This window comes from Carlito syrichta, unplaced genomic scaffold (assembly GCF_000164805.1).
Source record: "Carlito syrichta isolate Samal-C Ts95f unplaced genomic scaffold, Tarsius_syrichta-2.0.1 Scaffold314331, whole genome shotgun sequence".
Taxonomy (NCBI): Eukaryota; Metazoa; Chordata; class Mammalia; order Primates; family Tarsiidae; genus Carlito; species Carlito syrichta.
Genome location: NW_007258427.1, coordinates 127,176 through 141,769, shown reverse-complemented (window position 1 = coordinate 141,769; position 14,594 = coordinate 127,176). Strand labels below are relative to the sequence as shown.

At 50.2% G+C, this 14,594-nt stretch overlaps 1 protein-coding gene across 1 annotated transcript in view; it reads left to right on the top strand.

The window, feature by feature from the left end:
• Positions 1 to 210: 210 nt before the first annotated feature.
• Positions 211 to 14,594, top strand: part of FSTL4 (follistatin like 4) — a 117,211-nt gene continuing 102,827 nt past the window's right edge. Inside the window, exons 1-2 of the mRNA XM_008071447.2 lie at positions 211 to 415; positions 3,963 to 4,086. Coding sequence (XP_008069638.2) covers positions 236 to 415; positions 3,963 to 4,086 — 304 coding nt within the window. The 5' untranslated portion in view covers positions 211 to 235. The remainder of the gene's footprint in view (positions 416 to 3,962; positions 4,087 to 14,594) is intronic.

Here is a 14,594-nt window from a genome sequence, read left to right as displayed (position 1 = left end):
TTTGCATCTTGTGCTCAGCATGCATTCAGTGCTCAGCAAATATCTATGGCATGGATTGCTGGATAGACAAACACATCACACTGACCACAGTGGCACCATGCACTGCACATAGCAAATATCCAGTGACTGTGAGTGAAATGGATGAATGGACCAATTAAGGTACTGTTTTCTTCAAGACCACAGGATGAGTTTTGCTGTCATAGCCTCTTTCTCTCTTACAGGTGACACGTGTACCATGGCCGGCTATGCCCGCCTGAAGAATGTCCTGCTGGCACTCCAGACCCACCTGCGGCCACTCCAAGAAGAGAATAGCAGACATGATCCTGCTTCCCAGAAGCGCCTCCTGGTGGAATCTCTGTTTAAGGACTTGGATGCAGACGGCAATGGCTACCTCAGTAGCTCTGAAATGGCCCAGGTGGGTACAGCATTCAGTGAAAGTCAAATTGTGGAAGGTCAGAAGGGCAGGATGTCTCATCCTCGCTGGTTCCCATAACCTTCCTCATGAACCTTGACAGGAAAGATAAGCCTCTTCTGAGCTGCCTGCTGCCCTGGGCCAGGGGTCTGCAGCTAGACAATACCTCTAACACTGCAGCCGGGACGCCATCAAGGTGGGGTGGAGACAAGAGCACTGTAGCCCTGCCCCTCCCATCATACATTGAAGAGAACTTGGAAGATTCACATGAGAACAGTTTTTGGTAACTGTCTCTGCCACAGAACCCTGAAGAGGCCCTTTTCCCACCCCTTCGGGGAATCAAAGAGCTTGTATTCAACACTTTTGAGAACTCCCACAAACAAAATGATGTCAACTTCAGCCACTATTTACAAACAAGCTTTGAAGCACTGTCAGCTATCTGACAAACCTCACTTCAGAGGGACTCATCTCCGATGTTTTAATTAGGAAATCAATCATTTCTTCACTTTCCTCAGCAGAAAGGTTACAAGGAAGCAGGGCTTTGTTTCCACCAAACACCTTTGGAGCCTTAACCCTGGAGTCCCCAAGTCCTCTGCCTTAGGACATCACCATTCTTGGGTATCCAAAGATCAAAAACCCAGCCTCAGCCTGCTTGCTGTGTCCACCCCAAGGTCTTGCTCTCCTGTGGGAAAATATTTTCACTGCCCCTCTGTGGTTTGCCTCCTGCCCCCGCATATATGTCCCTTTGTCTGGCTACAAAGTGGTGCGAGGGTAGCTAGTGTCTGCAGCGTAGAAAGCAAGGAAAGAGCCACCTCACTCCTGGGGTTACAGCCACTGCCGGTCATGGGGAGGACCCTGCAGAGTTCCTGGGACAGAAAGGCTAGGGTGGGCTGGAGGGGCCTGCTCTGCTCTGCTGATTTGCTTCTCAGGGCCTGGGGCCCTAGAGCCACACCAGGCAGGTGCAGAGATCTGCAAGGAAAGTGAGGTCACCCAAGCAGGGTGGTGGAGTGAGGGCTCCAATGATGCAAGAGGGTGAGTAGCTACAATTTTATGAACCTTACTCAGTGCCACCCAGAGGATAGATAGTAAAGGTGAGTCCCCACCTTTGACACCAGTGTAAAGGAATCTTAGACATGGCACAGGGATCTTCTCATAGCTGGGACCAGATCATTGGGAAGGATTGGGGTGAGGAGTACCCACATTCATTGAGCTATGTGTTGGCACTAACCTAGGAGTGCTTTGTGATGCAGGGTGGTGGTGAAGAACAGACTTCAGAGTCAAACCGCTCGAGGGCGAGTGCTGCCTCCAGCATGTGTGAGCTCATGGATGTTGGGAGACACCGTGCTTCCTTGGGCCTGTCTTCTCATCTGTGAACCTCACAGGGTCACCAGGAGGGCTCAGCCAGCTAAGGCAGGAAAATGCTTTGCACAGGGCCTGGTACATGGTCTGCTTTCAATAGATGCGAGTGGTCAGTACTGCCAGCATCATCGTCATCTTTGTTGTTATATCCTCCTTAAACTTTTTGGCTATCCTCTGCTATAAGGTGGGGACTATCATTATCCCACTTTGCAGATATTTTCAGGGGAGGAAACTGAGGCTTTGAAGAAGTCCAGTGAGTTACCCGAATGGTGTTCAGTGCCTGAAAGTGGTAGGATGAAGATGAAGCCCAGGCAGACTGACTGGCATGCGCTTGCCTCCTCAAGATGCCAGGGGTCTCCCTGAGAGAATGGCTCCTACCACAAGGCACCACATGGGCCCCTCAAGGTCTGTGAAGACAGCCACACCCACAAACCTAGTAAGGAGCAGCCACCTGAAGCTTTAGAGCACAGGTCCTCCACTACAGCCAGTCCGAGCCTGTTTCCAGGGATGCTGGGAATCTCAGATGGCTCTGCTCTGCTCACCTGCACCTGAGCAGCGTGGACAAGCCCACCCAAGGCCTGCATCCAAGAGGCCTGCTGCCCATGGTCTCCAAGGCACCCACTCTGCCAGTGTGTCACCACCTCCATCAGCACTAGACCCACCCCGCCACCCGCTCCCCGGCTCTAGCTAAGAATCCACAGGGCGGGTTCAGAGACCTACAGGTAACCCCAGCTGCTCTGGGAAAAGCCCAGGTCCTGCTAGTTATGGCCACCTGCAGGAAGACCCACCAGGCAGTTCCTCACACTGCAGGCTGTGCAGGGAACACTGGAAGCAGGTGGCATCAGCTGACTCTGGACAGGGGCCACTGTGAGCTCTTGGCCTCTCAGGCCCATGTGGCTCCCAGGTGTCTGCTATGTAAACAGAACCTTCTAGACACATTGTCCTAACCTGATAGACACATGGTCTGAGGCAACTGAAGCTATTAACAAGCGTGGTAATTGGACTATGATTTCCTCTTCAAAATTTAATATATTTAAAGTCCATTTCATAAATCTGCCAAGCAGAGCCCAACTAAAGTGGAACTTTCCTTGACACTGAATCAAAGACGCTGGGAAAAACTCATCAGCCCTATAAAAGGTTAATCAATTTCCAATGCAGAAATAGACAATGGGAAATTTCCATCTTTGGAAGATTGATCCCAGGCGTTACAGTTGATCTCCCTTTTATCGAATGCTCTTACTTGCTGGGTGAAGCTTCATTTTTTTTAACATTAGTACATTAAATTGCCCTTAATATAGCAGGCCAAGCTGAGGATGTTAAATAAAGAGAAAATGCCTCTGCTCCCTTCTGCCCCCCCAAAATAAAATCATCTTCTTTGTTCTGAGATTTCCTTCTGAGCATTTTTCCTGCAAGATCTTCAGTTCCAGGCATATGGACCTCCAGCTCCAGCTGAGTGAGGTTGCCTGGAATTTCTACCTTTAGTTACCTTGTGGCATGTAGCTGGTCATACCAGGAGGCCTCTGTGTCCTACGGCTCAGACCATAACCAGAGAGGCATTCATGAGAGACTACCCATGGCCCCGGTGACTGAGTTCCAAGGGTGGACATTTGTTTCCCTGGCAGGACAGGGCAAGCAGGGGTGGGGCTCAGACTTAGTTTGATAGAAGGGAAGCTACCCCCTTCTGGAGCATGTGCCATGGCTAGGAAGCACTGCCCTGACATTGGTAAGGGTTGGTGAGTGGACGGGCACATTGATGGAGCAGTGACCTCCAGCTCTGTGCAGGTGGGAGCCAGGGGACCTTGAATTCAGGCATTATTTGCTGGGTGTATTTGATGAGGCCTCTTCTCTCCTCTGTTTCCTCATCTGTAGCATGCAGAGAAAGACCAGATGGCTCAAGGATTCCCACCTCAAACTGTCTGGGTCTGTCAGTTCAGATGGGGAGAAGACAGACATGAGCTCTAGTCTAGACTCTACCCCAACCACAGCAGGAACTTGGGGAAATCACTTCCCCTCTCGGAGCCTCAGTTTTCTCATCTATAAAATGAGGGGATTGTACAAGACAAAACCAAAGAGCTTCAGGTGCCCCCCGAGACCCTCTGAGGAGTCCCTGCTTGACCAGAGACATTTTTAGCAATGCCCACAACTCTGAACTCACTCTCTGCTCCTGCCTTGTCCCCTCCTTGCCCCACAGCACATGCTGAAGGAGCAGGACCTGGATGAAGACTTACTCGGCTGTTCGCCAAGCGACCTCCTTCGATTTGACGACTACAACAGTGACAGCACCCTGACCCTCCGCGAGTTCTACACGGCCTTCCGTAAGTCAGGCCCCAGTCTGGGGTCCCAGTGGGCAAACAGGCTCGTTTCTGCAGGTGTTCCTGCACCAAAGTGGTGTCAGGCACCTGGTCTGTCCTTGGTTGTCTCCCAGGTGGGTTTCTTTTACAGGTGAGAGTAGTTGTGTTTTGTCACAGCCTGAGCTTTAAGAAAAGGCCAAAAGGAAATGAGTGGGGCCCAGGAAGGCTCCCGCTTTCCTTTTTGGAGAAAGGTTTTTTTTTCTCATTGTTTGAGGGGTCTAGGGCTGTGATTGAAGTGTAGCTGCTGGACACCCTTCAGGCGTCCCATGACTGCATGTGGAGAGAGCAGATTTTAGAGCTATCTTTAGGCTATGACCTGGCCTCCTCAGGGAGTCCTGCCTGGGGAGAAAGCCTGCAGGAGGGCCTGGAGGCTCAGCCAGGCAGGGGCAGGGAGCAGTCACTACCCAAGAACAATGAAGAGTGAGGGTCCAAGTCGAAGAGAGGCAGGGGATCCCTAGAGAGGAACAGAAAGTGAGTACTCTGTGAAAACAGAGGAGGTGCCCCAAGTAACTCAACCAGGGAGTCCTGGTACATAGCACAAGCAAACAGGATAGCTTAAGGACCCAAGTCTTTTCCCTGAAGTGACCTTCCAAGAGATTACATCATGTTAGTCACAGGCGGTGCTGGGACAGAACTTCCAAGAGATGCACAATGCAAGAGCTAGCCCCGGATGGCTCCAGACAGAGGTCAGCAGTGAGGAAGAAGGGGCAGTGCTGGGCCCAAGCTGGAACTAGAAGGGACGTTCTGGGCCCAAAAGAGATGGAGCCCTTGATATTAGAAGGTAATAAACTCTGCTTAAAGCAGAAAATGGATGCTCCCTGTGTGAAGCACCCTTGGGTGTAACCTGCCAGCTCACACCTAACTGCAGGCCCTGGCACTTGGGAGGAGGGCGGGAGCCCCCTAGGGGCACTGAGTACTCTGAGCCACCGGTCCTCGTGTTCTCCCTCTCCCCTAGCCTTAATCAGAAGGGTATTCCTGCTTTCTATCGACATCTCTTTAGGCTGTTGCTATTCCACAATCCACAAGGCTGAAGAGGAGCCCTTGAGATTTGCTGGCAAGAAGGGCTCTTGTGACAAACAGAGAGGTACTTGGATGGCATAAGAGGAGAGAAACAAGTGCATTCTTCCCTGTGGGAAGTGTCCATGTGCTCGACGTGGTTGAGGGCCCTTTCCAGTTCACAGCATCCTTAGCACACAGGACCTAAGTCCACCCCCAAGCTAGAGCAGTCAGGGCAGTTACAGGGAGAGCAACTTCTAAGTCAGGAAAGCAACAACGTGTTTTCTGGGGACAGTTTCTGGGGACATTCCCAGAAATACATTCTTGGTGTGGGCCCCTCTGCCAAAGGAGCTATGGAGAATAAAAAGGTCAGAGCATTTTAAGAGCCAGAGGCCAAGCCTGGACTTCAGAGATATGTCCCACGATGGCATCATTAAGCAGAGAATGGCACTGCTTGGGCACCATCTTGTACCTAATACCTAGCCTCTGCTTCATGAGTGTGACTCCCCGGAATGTATCTGGAGCCAAACAGCATGCTCTTGGCTTTACTCTCAGGGAAATGGAAGCATCCCTACTGCCTATGAAAAAAGAGAAGGCCTCCCTAGCCTACCTCATGAGGTCATTATAAACATGAGCTGCCCTGGAAAGGGAGAGACACCATTCCCTCACCTCCAGCCACATGTCTCTTGCAGAGCAATGTGGTTTCTGCTTCCTTCGTTCCAGGATTATTATTTGAAAAGCTTTATAATCATCATTTTTAAAGCAAATTAGATTCTGCTGTCGCCTTGGACTTGTTTTGAACCAGGCAGCCAAACCATTCATCACAGCCCAACCCAAATAATAGATATGCAATAAAACGTAAACTCGCAGCCATTAAGTAAGCCACAAAATGAGTTAACCCCACTATAAAGACTTGACATGCAGCCACTTGGAGCATACGGGGATCAATGGTTTTTCAAAGTCATAGGAACTCTAAACTAAATTCCCAGAGCTCTGGGAATAGATTTATGGTTCAGCGAATTTTAAATAGGTAATTGAAATGAGACATATAGGTACAAGTTATTACCCAGCAATCGATGGGCATTAAAGAAATCTCACTAAAACCCAGAAAGTAATATCTCAAACATTTCAGCAACAACATTCTGGATTTAATTTTAAAAACTGGAGCTGACGGGCTGGCAGAGGTTTTGGCTTTAGTATTTTTATTTCCAAGTCTCTATTTCGCAAGCGTCCTTGGGTGCAAGGCAGGACAGGGTCTGTGGGGTGACTCCAGCTCAGCAGCCTTCCGAAGCAGACTTGATGGCTCCACTAAAGGATGATAGATTTTGGGTTGTTTTCCCTGGAGAAGTTGCATTTATCAGTTTATTGAGCTTGGAAGGGCAGTCTCCTACTAAAGGATGATGGGTTGGGGTATCTCCCCTGGAAAAACAAGTTGTATTTATCAGTTTTTGAGGATGAGGAAGTATCCTAAGTCATGTCTTTCCTTGCAGCTGGCCTGGCCCAGGCTGGGCTGGTGTTTGCACCGTCTGCAGCTGACTGAGGGTGATACTAGGAATCCCAGGGCTGGTGGCTGCTGTGCTCAGCTAAACTGTTTCATGTTGGGGCCACACCTGCCTCCTGGCAGATGGTCCTCCTTCAGAGTGGTGGGCAGGTGCCTAGTAATGGGAGTCAGCTTAGTCTCTTTTTGTTGCATGAAGCCAAGGCTCCTGCTTGCCTGTCTCTGTATAGGAACACAAATGAAATATGCGGTACCCCACCCTTCCTCCTTTTATCAACTAAATGTTCTCTTCAAGTTGCCTTGGCTTCTCAAATCAAAGGCTGATCTAGAAAGGCACAGTGTCCTCCCAGAATGTGCCCTCCATTTCCCCTCTCCTACCCCCCACCCCACAAGGAGTAGAGCCACCTGTCCCTGCTATGGCAGAGAGCCAAGCTCCAGAGTCACTGGAAAGCAAGGTGTGAGCCGGGCTCGGTGGCTCAGCCTGTAATCCTGAGCGCCTTGGGAGGCAGAGGTGAGTGAATTGCCTGAGCCCGTGGGTTCGAGACCTGCCTGGGCAACTTGGTGAGACCTCATCTCTACAATAAAAAAAAAAAAATTAGCCGGGTGTGGTAGCGCGCACCAATAGTTCCAGCTACTTGGAAGGCTGAGGCGGAAGGATCGTCGGCCCCCAGCAGGCGAGGCTGTGGCGGCCAAGAGCGGCCACTGTACTCTAGTCTGGGTGACAGAGTAAGACTCCAACTCAAAACAAAAAAAAGAAAGCAAGGTGTGCACTGGCCCTGTCTGTTCAACACAGTAAATTAATCTGCAAGTTGCTCATCTAAAAAGCTTCTCAATAATGCATGTTTTTTGCACTTTTTTGAATGCTCGCGTTGGGATCCTGGGAAATAATATGTTGCTTAAATGAGGATTTTTGCTCACTTTAAATTCATTACAAGTTTCTTCTGCTTTTTAGAAAGATACTTGTCCTTTTAATTACTCCTGTGAGAGTAATGCCAGTGAATGTGTTAGATGCCTGGGAAGAGTTTGAGCAGCTAGCAGCACAGGATAAAGAGTATCATGTGTTAAGATCCCGGGACCACACATGCAGGGAGTCGGGAGGACCTGGGGCAGCTAAATGGAGGGCATCAGACGCCCTCCCTCACCTCTGGCACTTGCAAGCTCCAGGCAAGCAGAAAGGAAAGCAGTGTTTTCATCTGATGATTGCACTACCGCTGTAGCCAGGGCAACTCAGTGACACAGATGATCACAGAGTGAATTTTCACCTGGTAAATGGTAACCTGGTGAATTTTCAGCTGTTTTTCTGCCATCGTGGCTGCAAAATGATGCCGAGTCCCTTCCTGCATCACTGTCCTCTGGAATGAATAAGGCCAGACCGCCACACATGCTAGTCCTCACACCTACCATGAATGAACAAGGCCAGTCCTCACACCTACCATGGTGCACAGGATGGTAGACAATCCCGCTCCCAGATCTGTTAGGCTCGTGACCCAATAGTAGGTAGTATAGTGTAGGGTGAGTTCAGGTAAGGAACTTAGATGACGGGGATACTGCTTTAGCCTACTCCATCCATTTGTTCCTGAGTTATGGATCATGAGTAACAAGATTTCAGATAGCATGGAGCTTGTCAAAAATTTTAGCTGACTTTACTCAACTATTGAATTTGGAGAACAAGTGGTGTTTGTGAGCTGATCTCTGTTTTGGCTGAGGCCAAGACTTCTGGTGTCAATGATTCCCTAACCCCAAGAAACTGGTTTCCTCACACAGGGCTTGCAGATTAAGTGGCCAAAAACCAGATTCATCACTCTTGATCCCTCATTCACTCAAGGGCACAAAAGAGTTAAGGTTAGAGTAGCCATGGGGGAGTTGAAAACCGCAGTATAGGAGGAGTGAATCTCACCACTCCCTCTGATGGACTCTCCTGACTTCAACATGTAGAGAGAGGCTTCAAGGAGTCATGTAAGTTTGCAGAGCCCCCTGAGACCAGGGCTGGAGTACTGGGTTCAGAGTCAGTGTACCACTGGAATGATTTTGCTTGTCAATATCACTGTAGTTGTAAAGGGCTCTTAATACTCTAGTTGTATAAAGTGATACCTAACATTTAACATGTGCCAGCGCTGTATATTATATCCAATTTTACAGATGAAAAACTGAAACTGAAAGAAGTTAAATAACTGACCCAAGGTCATACAGCCAGCAGTTGGAAGAGTCGGGATTGAACCTACATGTCTGATTCCAGAACCTTCTCATGCATTTAAACACACTTTGCAACTTATCTGCATTCTCCAGTAAGGAGACTCTCACTGTCTCCACAGTGATTTTCCTAAATGTCAAGCCCCAGTTCAATGGTCTCCTCCAGGAAGTCTTCCTCAACTTCTCTTTCCCCTACCAAGCCCCACACACCTTCCTCTATGTGCCCACAGCCCCGGATTAACAAAGCTTTGACTTGATTGGGAATGTGGACTTCAGAGTCCAAGTCAGACCTAGATTTGAAGCCTTATTCTGCCACTTACTAACCCTCTGACATTGGACTACTCTTTACCAGAGGTTAAGCTGGACTTCAAGTTCCTTATCTGTAAAATGGGTATAATGAGCATGCAGAGTTATTTAGGACTAAATAAGAACTTATGTAAAGTGATTAGCATGAGCCCTTGCATATAAGTGTTAGGCAAACATTAACCACGTCCACGATGGAGGTGAGGTGATAGCAGAGATTTCTGTGTGTACCCCTCTACCCTTTGCTGTGCCATTGTTGTCCTTCTGCCCCAGACCACAGGCTCTGTGAGAGCAGAGGCCATTTTGCTCATCACATGTTCATGCCAAGAATCAGGTCTGGCACCCAGGAAGCCCTTAGTAAATGTTGCTCAAGGTGGGCATGAGGCAAATGGAGAAATACACTTGGCAAGTAGCGGAGTCCAAACATAGCATAACTGTGACCAAGGGTCCCAGAGGGCCTTTGTGTGTCACCAGGGAGCCTCAGGGAAGGGAGAGCAGAAGAAGTACCTTGCTGGGACCCCACACCTGGGGCCCTGGTGGGGAGCATCAGCAAGGCTGGACCAAGCCAGCAGGGCACCCATGTGGCTGTCCCAGCAGCCTGGGCATTCCTAATCGCTGGATGAGTGACTGTGTATGAGCGGAGCCTCTGCCTCCCACGTGGCCTGATGACGCCTTCAAGAAGACAAAAGCAGCTCACCCCAGAAAGCTCCCATCCTGCCCCCAGGGCCACGGATTGGCCATTCTGTCAGCCTCAGGATAAGTGTTCTGGTAAGCTGGCAGGCCACCTGCTGCTGCTTGATTCCCTCCACCTCCAACGACTGTGTGTGGGGAGGAGGGCTCCTCCTCAGCCTGCTTCTCAGCCCTGCCTGCAGCCCACAGGCCACATCCTCCATGAGGCAGCAGACCCTGGCTGCAACAGTGCAGGCACAGCCCACACCCCCACCCAGCTCCTGTCACCCCTCTAGGAGGATACAGCACATGGTCTTGGAGTATCAGTCACAGCATGCCCCCTGAATACCGAAGACCCAGGTTGGTACAGAAATGTGAAGGGAAGATCACTACGGGAAGGCCGAGTGAGTCTCCCCAGAGGCTGCTGTGGGCCAAGGCTCTCTGAAAGGAAGAGAGTGGCTGGGCAGGGAGGGACAGGCTCGGTCTCCTCTCCAGTCATATACCTAGCAGGTAAAGGGCAGACTGGCAACTAGAATATCTCAGAGGAGCCTGACCAGGGCAGAAAAAGCCTGCGCAAGGAAAGGACCAGGACACTTTGAGGACAGGACACTTAGGAGGAGGAAAACCAAGAGGGACAAGATGACATTAGGTCAGAAAACACTCAGGGGGCCGACTCTCTGGCAGGCACTGGGCCGGGACTCAGCTGTGAGCAAGACCTTACCCAGCCTTTACCTGGTCTCCACAGGGAGTTGTCACCTGGGCAGGGAGGCCATCAGGAAGTAGAAAGACAGCCAAATGAACAAAGAAGGAGGTGAGACAGAGCATGCTGGGTGCAGGGAGGGCCTGCTGCCCACGAGGAGGTCAGGAAGTGACACTTGAGACCTGACCACAGAACTTGAGATGACCAGGCAAAGGGCAAAGAGAAAGGTGTCCTAAACAGGTGGGGACAGCATGTCGTCCTGAGAACCTGATGTGGCCTTTGAAGCTCTCCAGTGATGACTGTCAGGTTAGGAAAGTGAGCAGGACTGTTATCTAAGGCCTCCCAGGAACTGATGTCTCCAGTCTAAACTCTGTCCTTCCAGGCTCTTTCTTACTACACAAAGGAAAAGCTACCAGCAGTCCCTTGGCAGGTGTGTGATGAGTGCCTCACCCTCATGAAGAGCAAGAGTGGCAGGAATGGGGCCCCCCATCCATGCATCAGGGCTCTAGGGCAGGACAATCTCTGCAGCCCCATCACAGCATGGTGGGTCGATTCTGAGCCAGACCCAAAGCTTGCTGGCCAGCACACCCTGTGCCGGCTCCTTCTTCTCTTCCCACACTTGGAAGTTTCAAACCCAGACTGCCCCTTTCCCATCTCCAATGGTTCACTTCTAACAGCTGTATTGTGGGTCCTGGCACTTCTAGTCATTGTCTGAATCTAAGTCTTCGAGTACTTTCCATTTTTAAAGATAGATCCCAGCTGGAAGCTGTCTATGGCCTCTGTGAAGAGCAACTGAATAGTAGATGAGCTAATTACAGGTTGTTATTGAAAATCTATTATATACAAATTGCAAAGAAAACTCATTAAAATATGAAGGTTTGGTGGTTTTTCTAAGCCCTTCTCTCAGAGGAAGAGGCAGGGGTGGGTGGCTGGACACCTTGTCTGTCACTATTCCTGGGATAAGAACTCCCCGAAGGGCTTCAGAACAGTCTTGTGTTCACATGTCACACAGCTCAACCTGATGTGATGAAAACTTGAAAATCTGTGCAGAACAGAGAGCTCTCTGAATGTTAGTAAATACTCAAAAATGGCTGCAGAGGAAACAAAGAATTTCATTACAAAGATGTAAAATGAGAACAATTTAAATGTCAGCTTTTACCAGGTTGGCGCTGTATTGTCCTCGTAAATCTCCATGTTTTTGCAAAGCTTTTGTGAGGACTTCAACATGCAATTAAGCACTGAAGGTCACATTCCAGGTTTCCAAGCTTACTCTGTTGGATTGAAGTGTTATTGAGAAGGTTTGGGTGTGAATGGCTGAGCTGTCTAGAACCCAGGTCTCAAGAGGGGCCAGGGTCTTTACACAGTTGAGGCCCATGCTTCAGTCAGGAGCCCAAGAAGCAAACTGAGGCCAAAACAGGGGTTCCCCAGTCCACAGCCTCTTTGGCCTGCTAGCTGTGCCCCTCATTTCAGTGTGGATGTGGGTGGTGTGAGCTCTGAGGCACCTGGTGATGACCAGGTGTTCTGAGGTAAGGAGAAGGCCCACCTTGGCATGTTTCTGGAAGGCAAACCCACCCTAAGGCTACATCAGCCTAGGAAGGATGCTTATGACACAAATCCCTTATCCTCTAGCTTGTTGGCCTTTCCTTCCTCTCCAGCCACCTGTTTTTAGGCTCTATGACAGTGCCCACAAGATCCTACCATCACCACTACATAGTGACTGACTGGTGAACAGCATGGGCCACACTCGGGGCTGGCACCCAGAAGCCCCAACAGCAGGGCAGCCCCTGGTAGCAGCCAGCTAGAGAACCAGGCCCTGGAGACAGACAGTCCCTGGACAGACACTGGATGCCCAAGCTGCTACTGCCTTCCTAAAGCAGGTACTCGGGTAGATGGTGCCCCCGCTGAGGTTTCCTCGGCATCAGCAGCACCTGCCGGCTCACTGTTCCCTGTCTCATCATGGCCCTTACTGAGCACCTCTTCAGCCCAAAGGCCAAGGGGCTTCCCCTGGCCAGGGCCAAGCCTTTCCCAGGAGCCTTCCTCTGGGCCAAGGGCTGAGGCAGGCTGAGAGCAGGAGGGGGAGGGAGGGGGTTAAAATAAGGGCTGCAGGTGCATGAAAAGACAGCAGCGGGAAGGACAAGGCAGCAACAAAACAAGGAGGCGAAAGCAGGCAGAGGGCAAGTAGGGGCAGTCTCTGAGAGCAGGCAGGGTGGTCATGGCCTGAGGCTTTTGCTCCACTGGATGTCAAGGCCACAGAGCAGGGGAGAGGCACCTATGCTTTCCATGTGGTAGACTTTCAGCCTGGCACATAGTAGGTGCTTGACAAACATGTGTTGCGAGGATTAAAGACCATGATTAACCTTTTTTAAAAAAAAAAAAAAGCTGTAGTGAAGAGAAGAGGTTCAGAATGGTTGTGGCAATTCCCAGAGAGAACAAAGAACAGAATCCAAGGCTTGTTTTTGGTGATGGAATCACCCTGTTCCCCACACATGGCACTACAGCTACGTGAGATGCCTGCCATGGTTCTGAGGAGTGGTAGTGCTACGTAACCTGCGGTCACCCCTTAGTCAAGCCAGCTTTGCACCATGCTCCCCTTCACTCGCTACTGTCCTGGCATGGGACTCTTTTTTCCCCAAAATCTGGACAGTACCAAGCCTCCCTTAGTGTCTTTTACAACAAGGCACTGACAAGTCCTCATCAAACACCTCCCAGAGACTCCCTGGATGCTGTGAGAGGCCCAAGACCAAGAGCTAGACAGGAATTCAAAGATTCTTTGCAATAAAGTCTCAGCACCCAAATTGCATCTGATTTTCCTTGTTGAGGGAAAGGGACATAGGGGAGGTCAGAGGGTCATAGTAGTTGTGGAAGTGTGGTCTTTGTGGCTATTTGTGTTCTTGATAACCAGCATGAGAGTAATTCAAGGGGGAGGTCCTTCTCTGTAGGAAAAGGTGAGCCTACTAACGGCCAGACTTTAAACCCCAAGTTACCATTTTAGCTCACTCAGGATTTGGTGGGGTCTGAGGGTCCCAGACTTTTGCCTTTACATGTGAAGGCTGGTGTTGTTTTTGGACTCGTGGGATCCCGATTTTGACTGGAACAAATGTAATGTGGCAAACCCAAATCTGATAGGACTTGCACATAAAGTTCTTGACATATTCCAGAGAAGTCACCCAGAGGTCCAGCGGGGATAGACATTGGTTTGTTAGAACTTACAGGAGGCATGGATGGCAGTGTATCAGTGAGGAAAGGATCCGCACATGAGGCACCAATGACAGTGAGCTGGTACAGACAGAAACTGCGCTTCAAAGCAGTATAGCAAAGAGTTTTATAGGTAAGCAAGTCAATCACTTTCCTATCTGACGTTTACAATTACATTGATTATACACGATGGCTACATTGCTTTCAGCTTTGCTTGGTCACCTGCACCCACCCCTCCCCGTGGCTGATTATTGGGAATTTGCATACCCTTCAGAGACCAGCCTCAGCCAGAGGCTGCTCCCAAGGGAAGGGGGAGAGGAAATAGTCCATGTCTGGACCATACCCCACAACAAGCAAACACTTTTAACTAGTGAGTTGAACTGCAGGCTTGACTCAGCAGAGGTACAGCAGGAAAACAGTTGTGTTTCCCCTGGCCAGATTTCCCAGTGAGCCCAAAGTTTCCCCTGGCTATGGGCTGAGGAGGGCAACGATGAGCTGAGGACAGCTGGCTGATTTGGCTGCCACCATGAAGTGGCCTATAGTCACTCTTGAATGTGGGGGTCATGTTTTTCTATGATGGCCTCAGGCAGAATTTTAACATTTCAGGACCAGTCCCATTCAGCGCTCCACTACCCACGTGGATCTGTCCCAGGAAGGTGCCAGGGACCCCTGTGTGCCGGCTGCCCCAGGCAGCCTGCAAGCAGAGCCCTTGGAGAGCCATTCTCCTCCAGATGGCACGGGCATTTTGTCATCAGACAGGTGCTTCAGGCAGAACAACTGTTTATACACTTGTTGGGACTGCAAATCGCATCCAGGCGGGGTGGAAATGGAGCCCAGGGAACCAACACCCGCCCCCTTCCTGCAGGTGATAGATGCACAGGGGGCAGCACAGTGGCTCCAAGCCCTTCCACATCCTGAGTG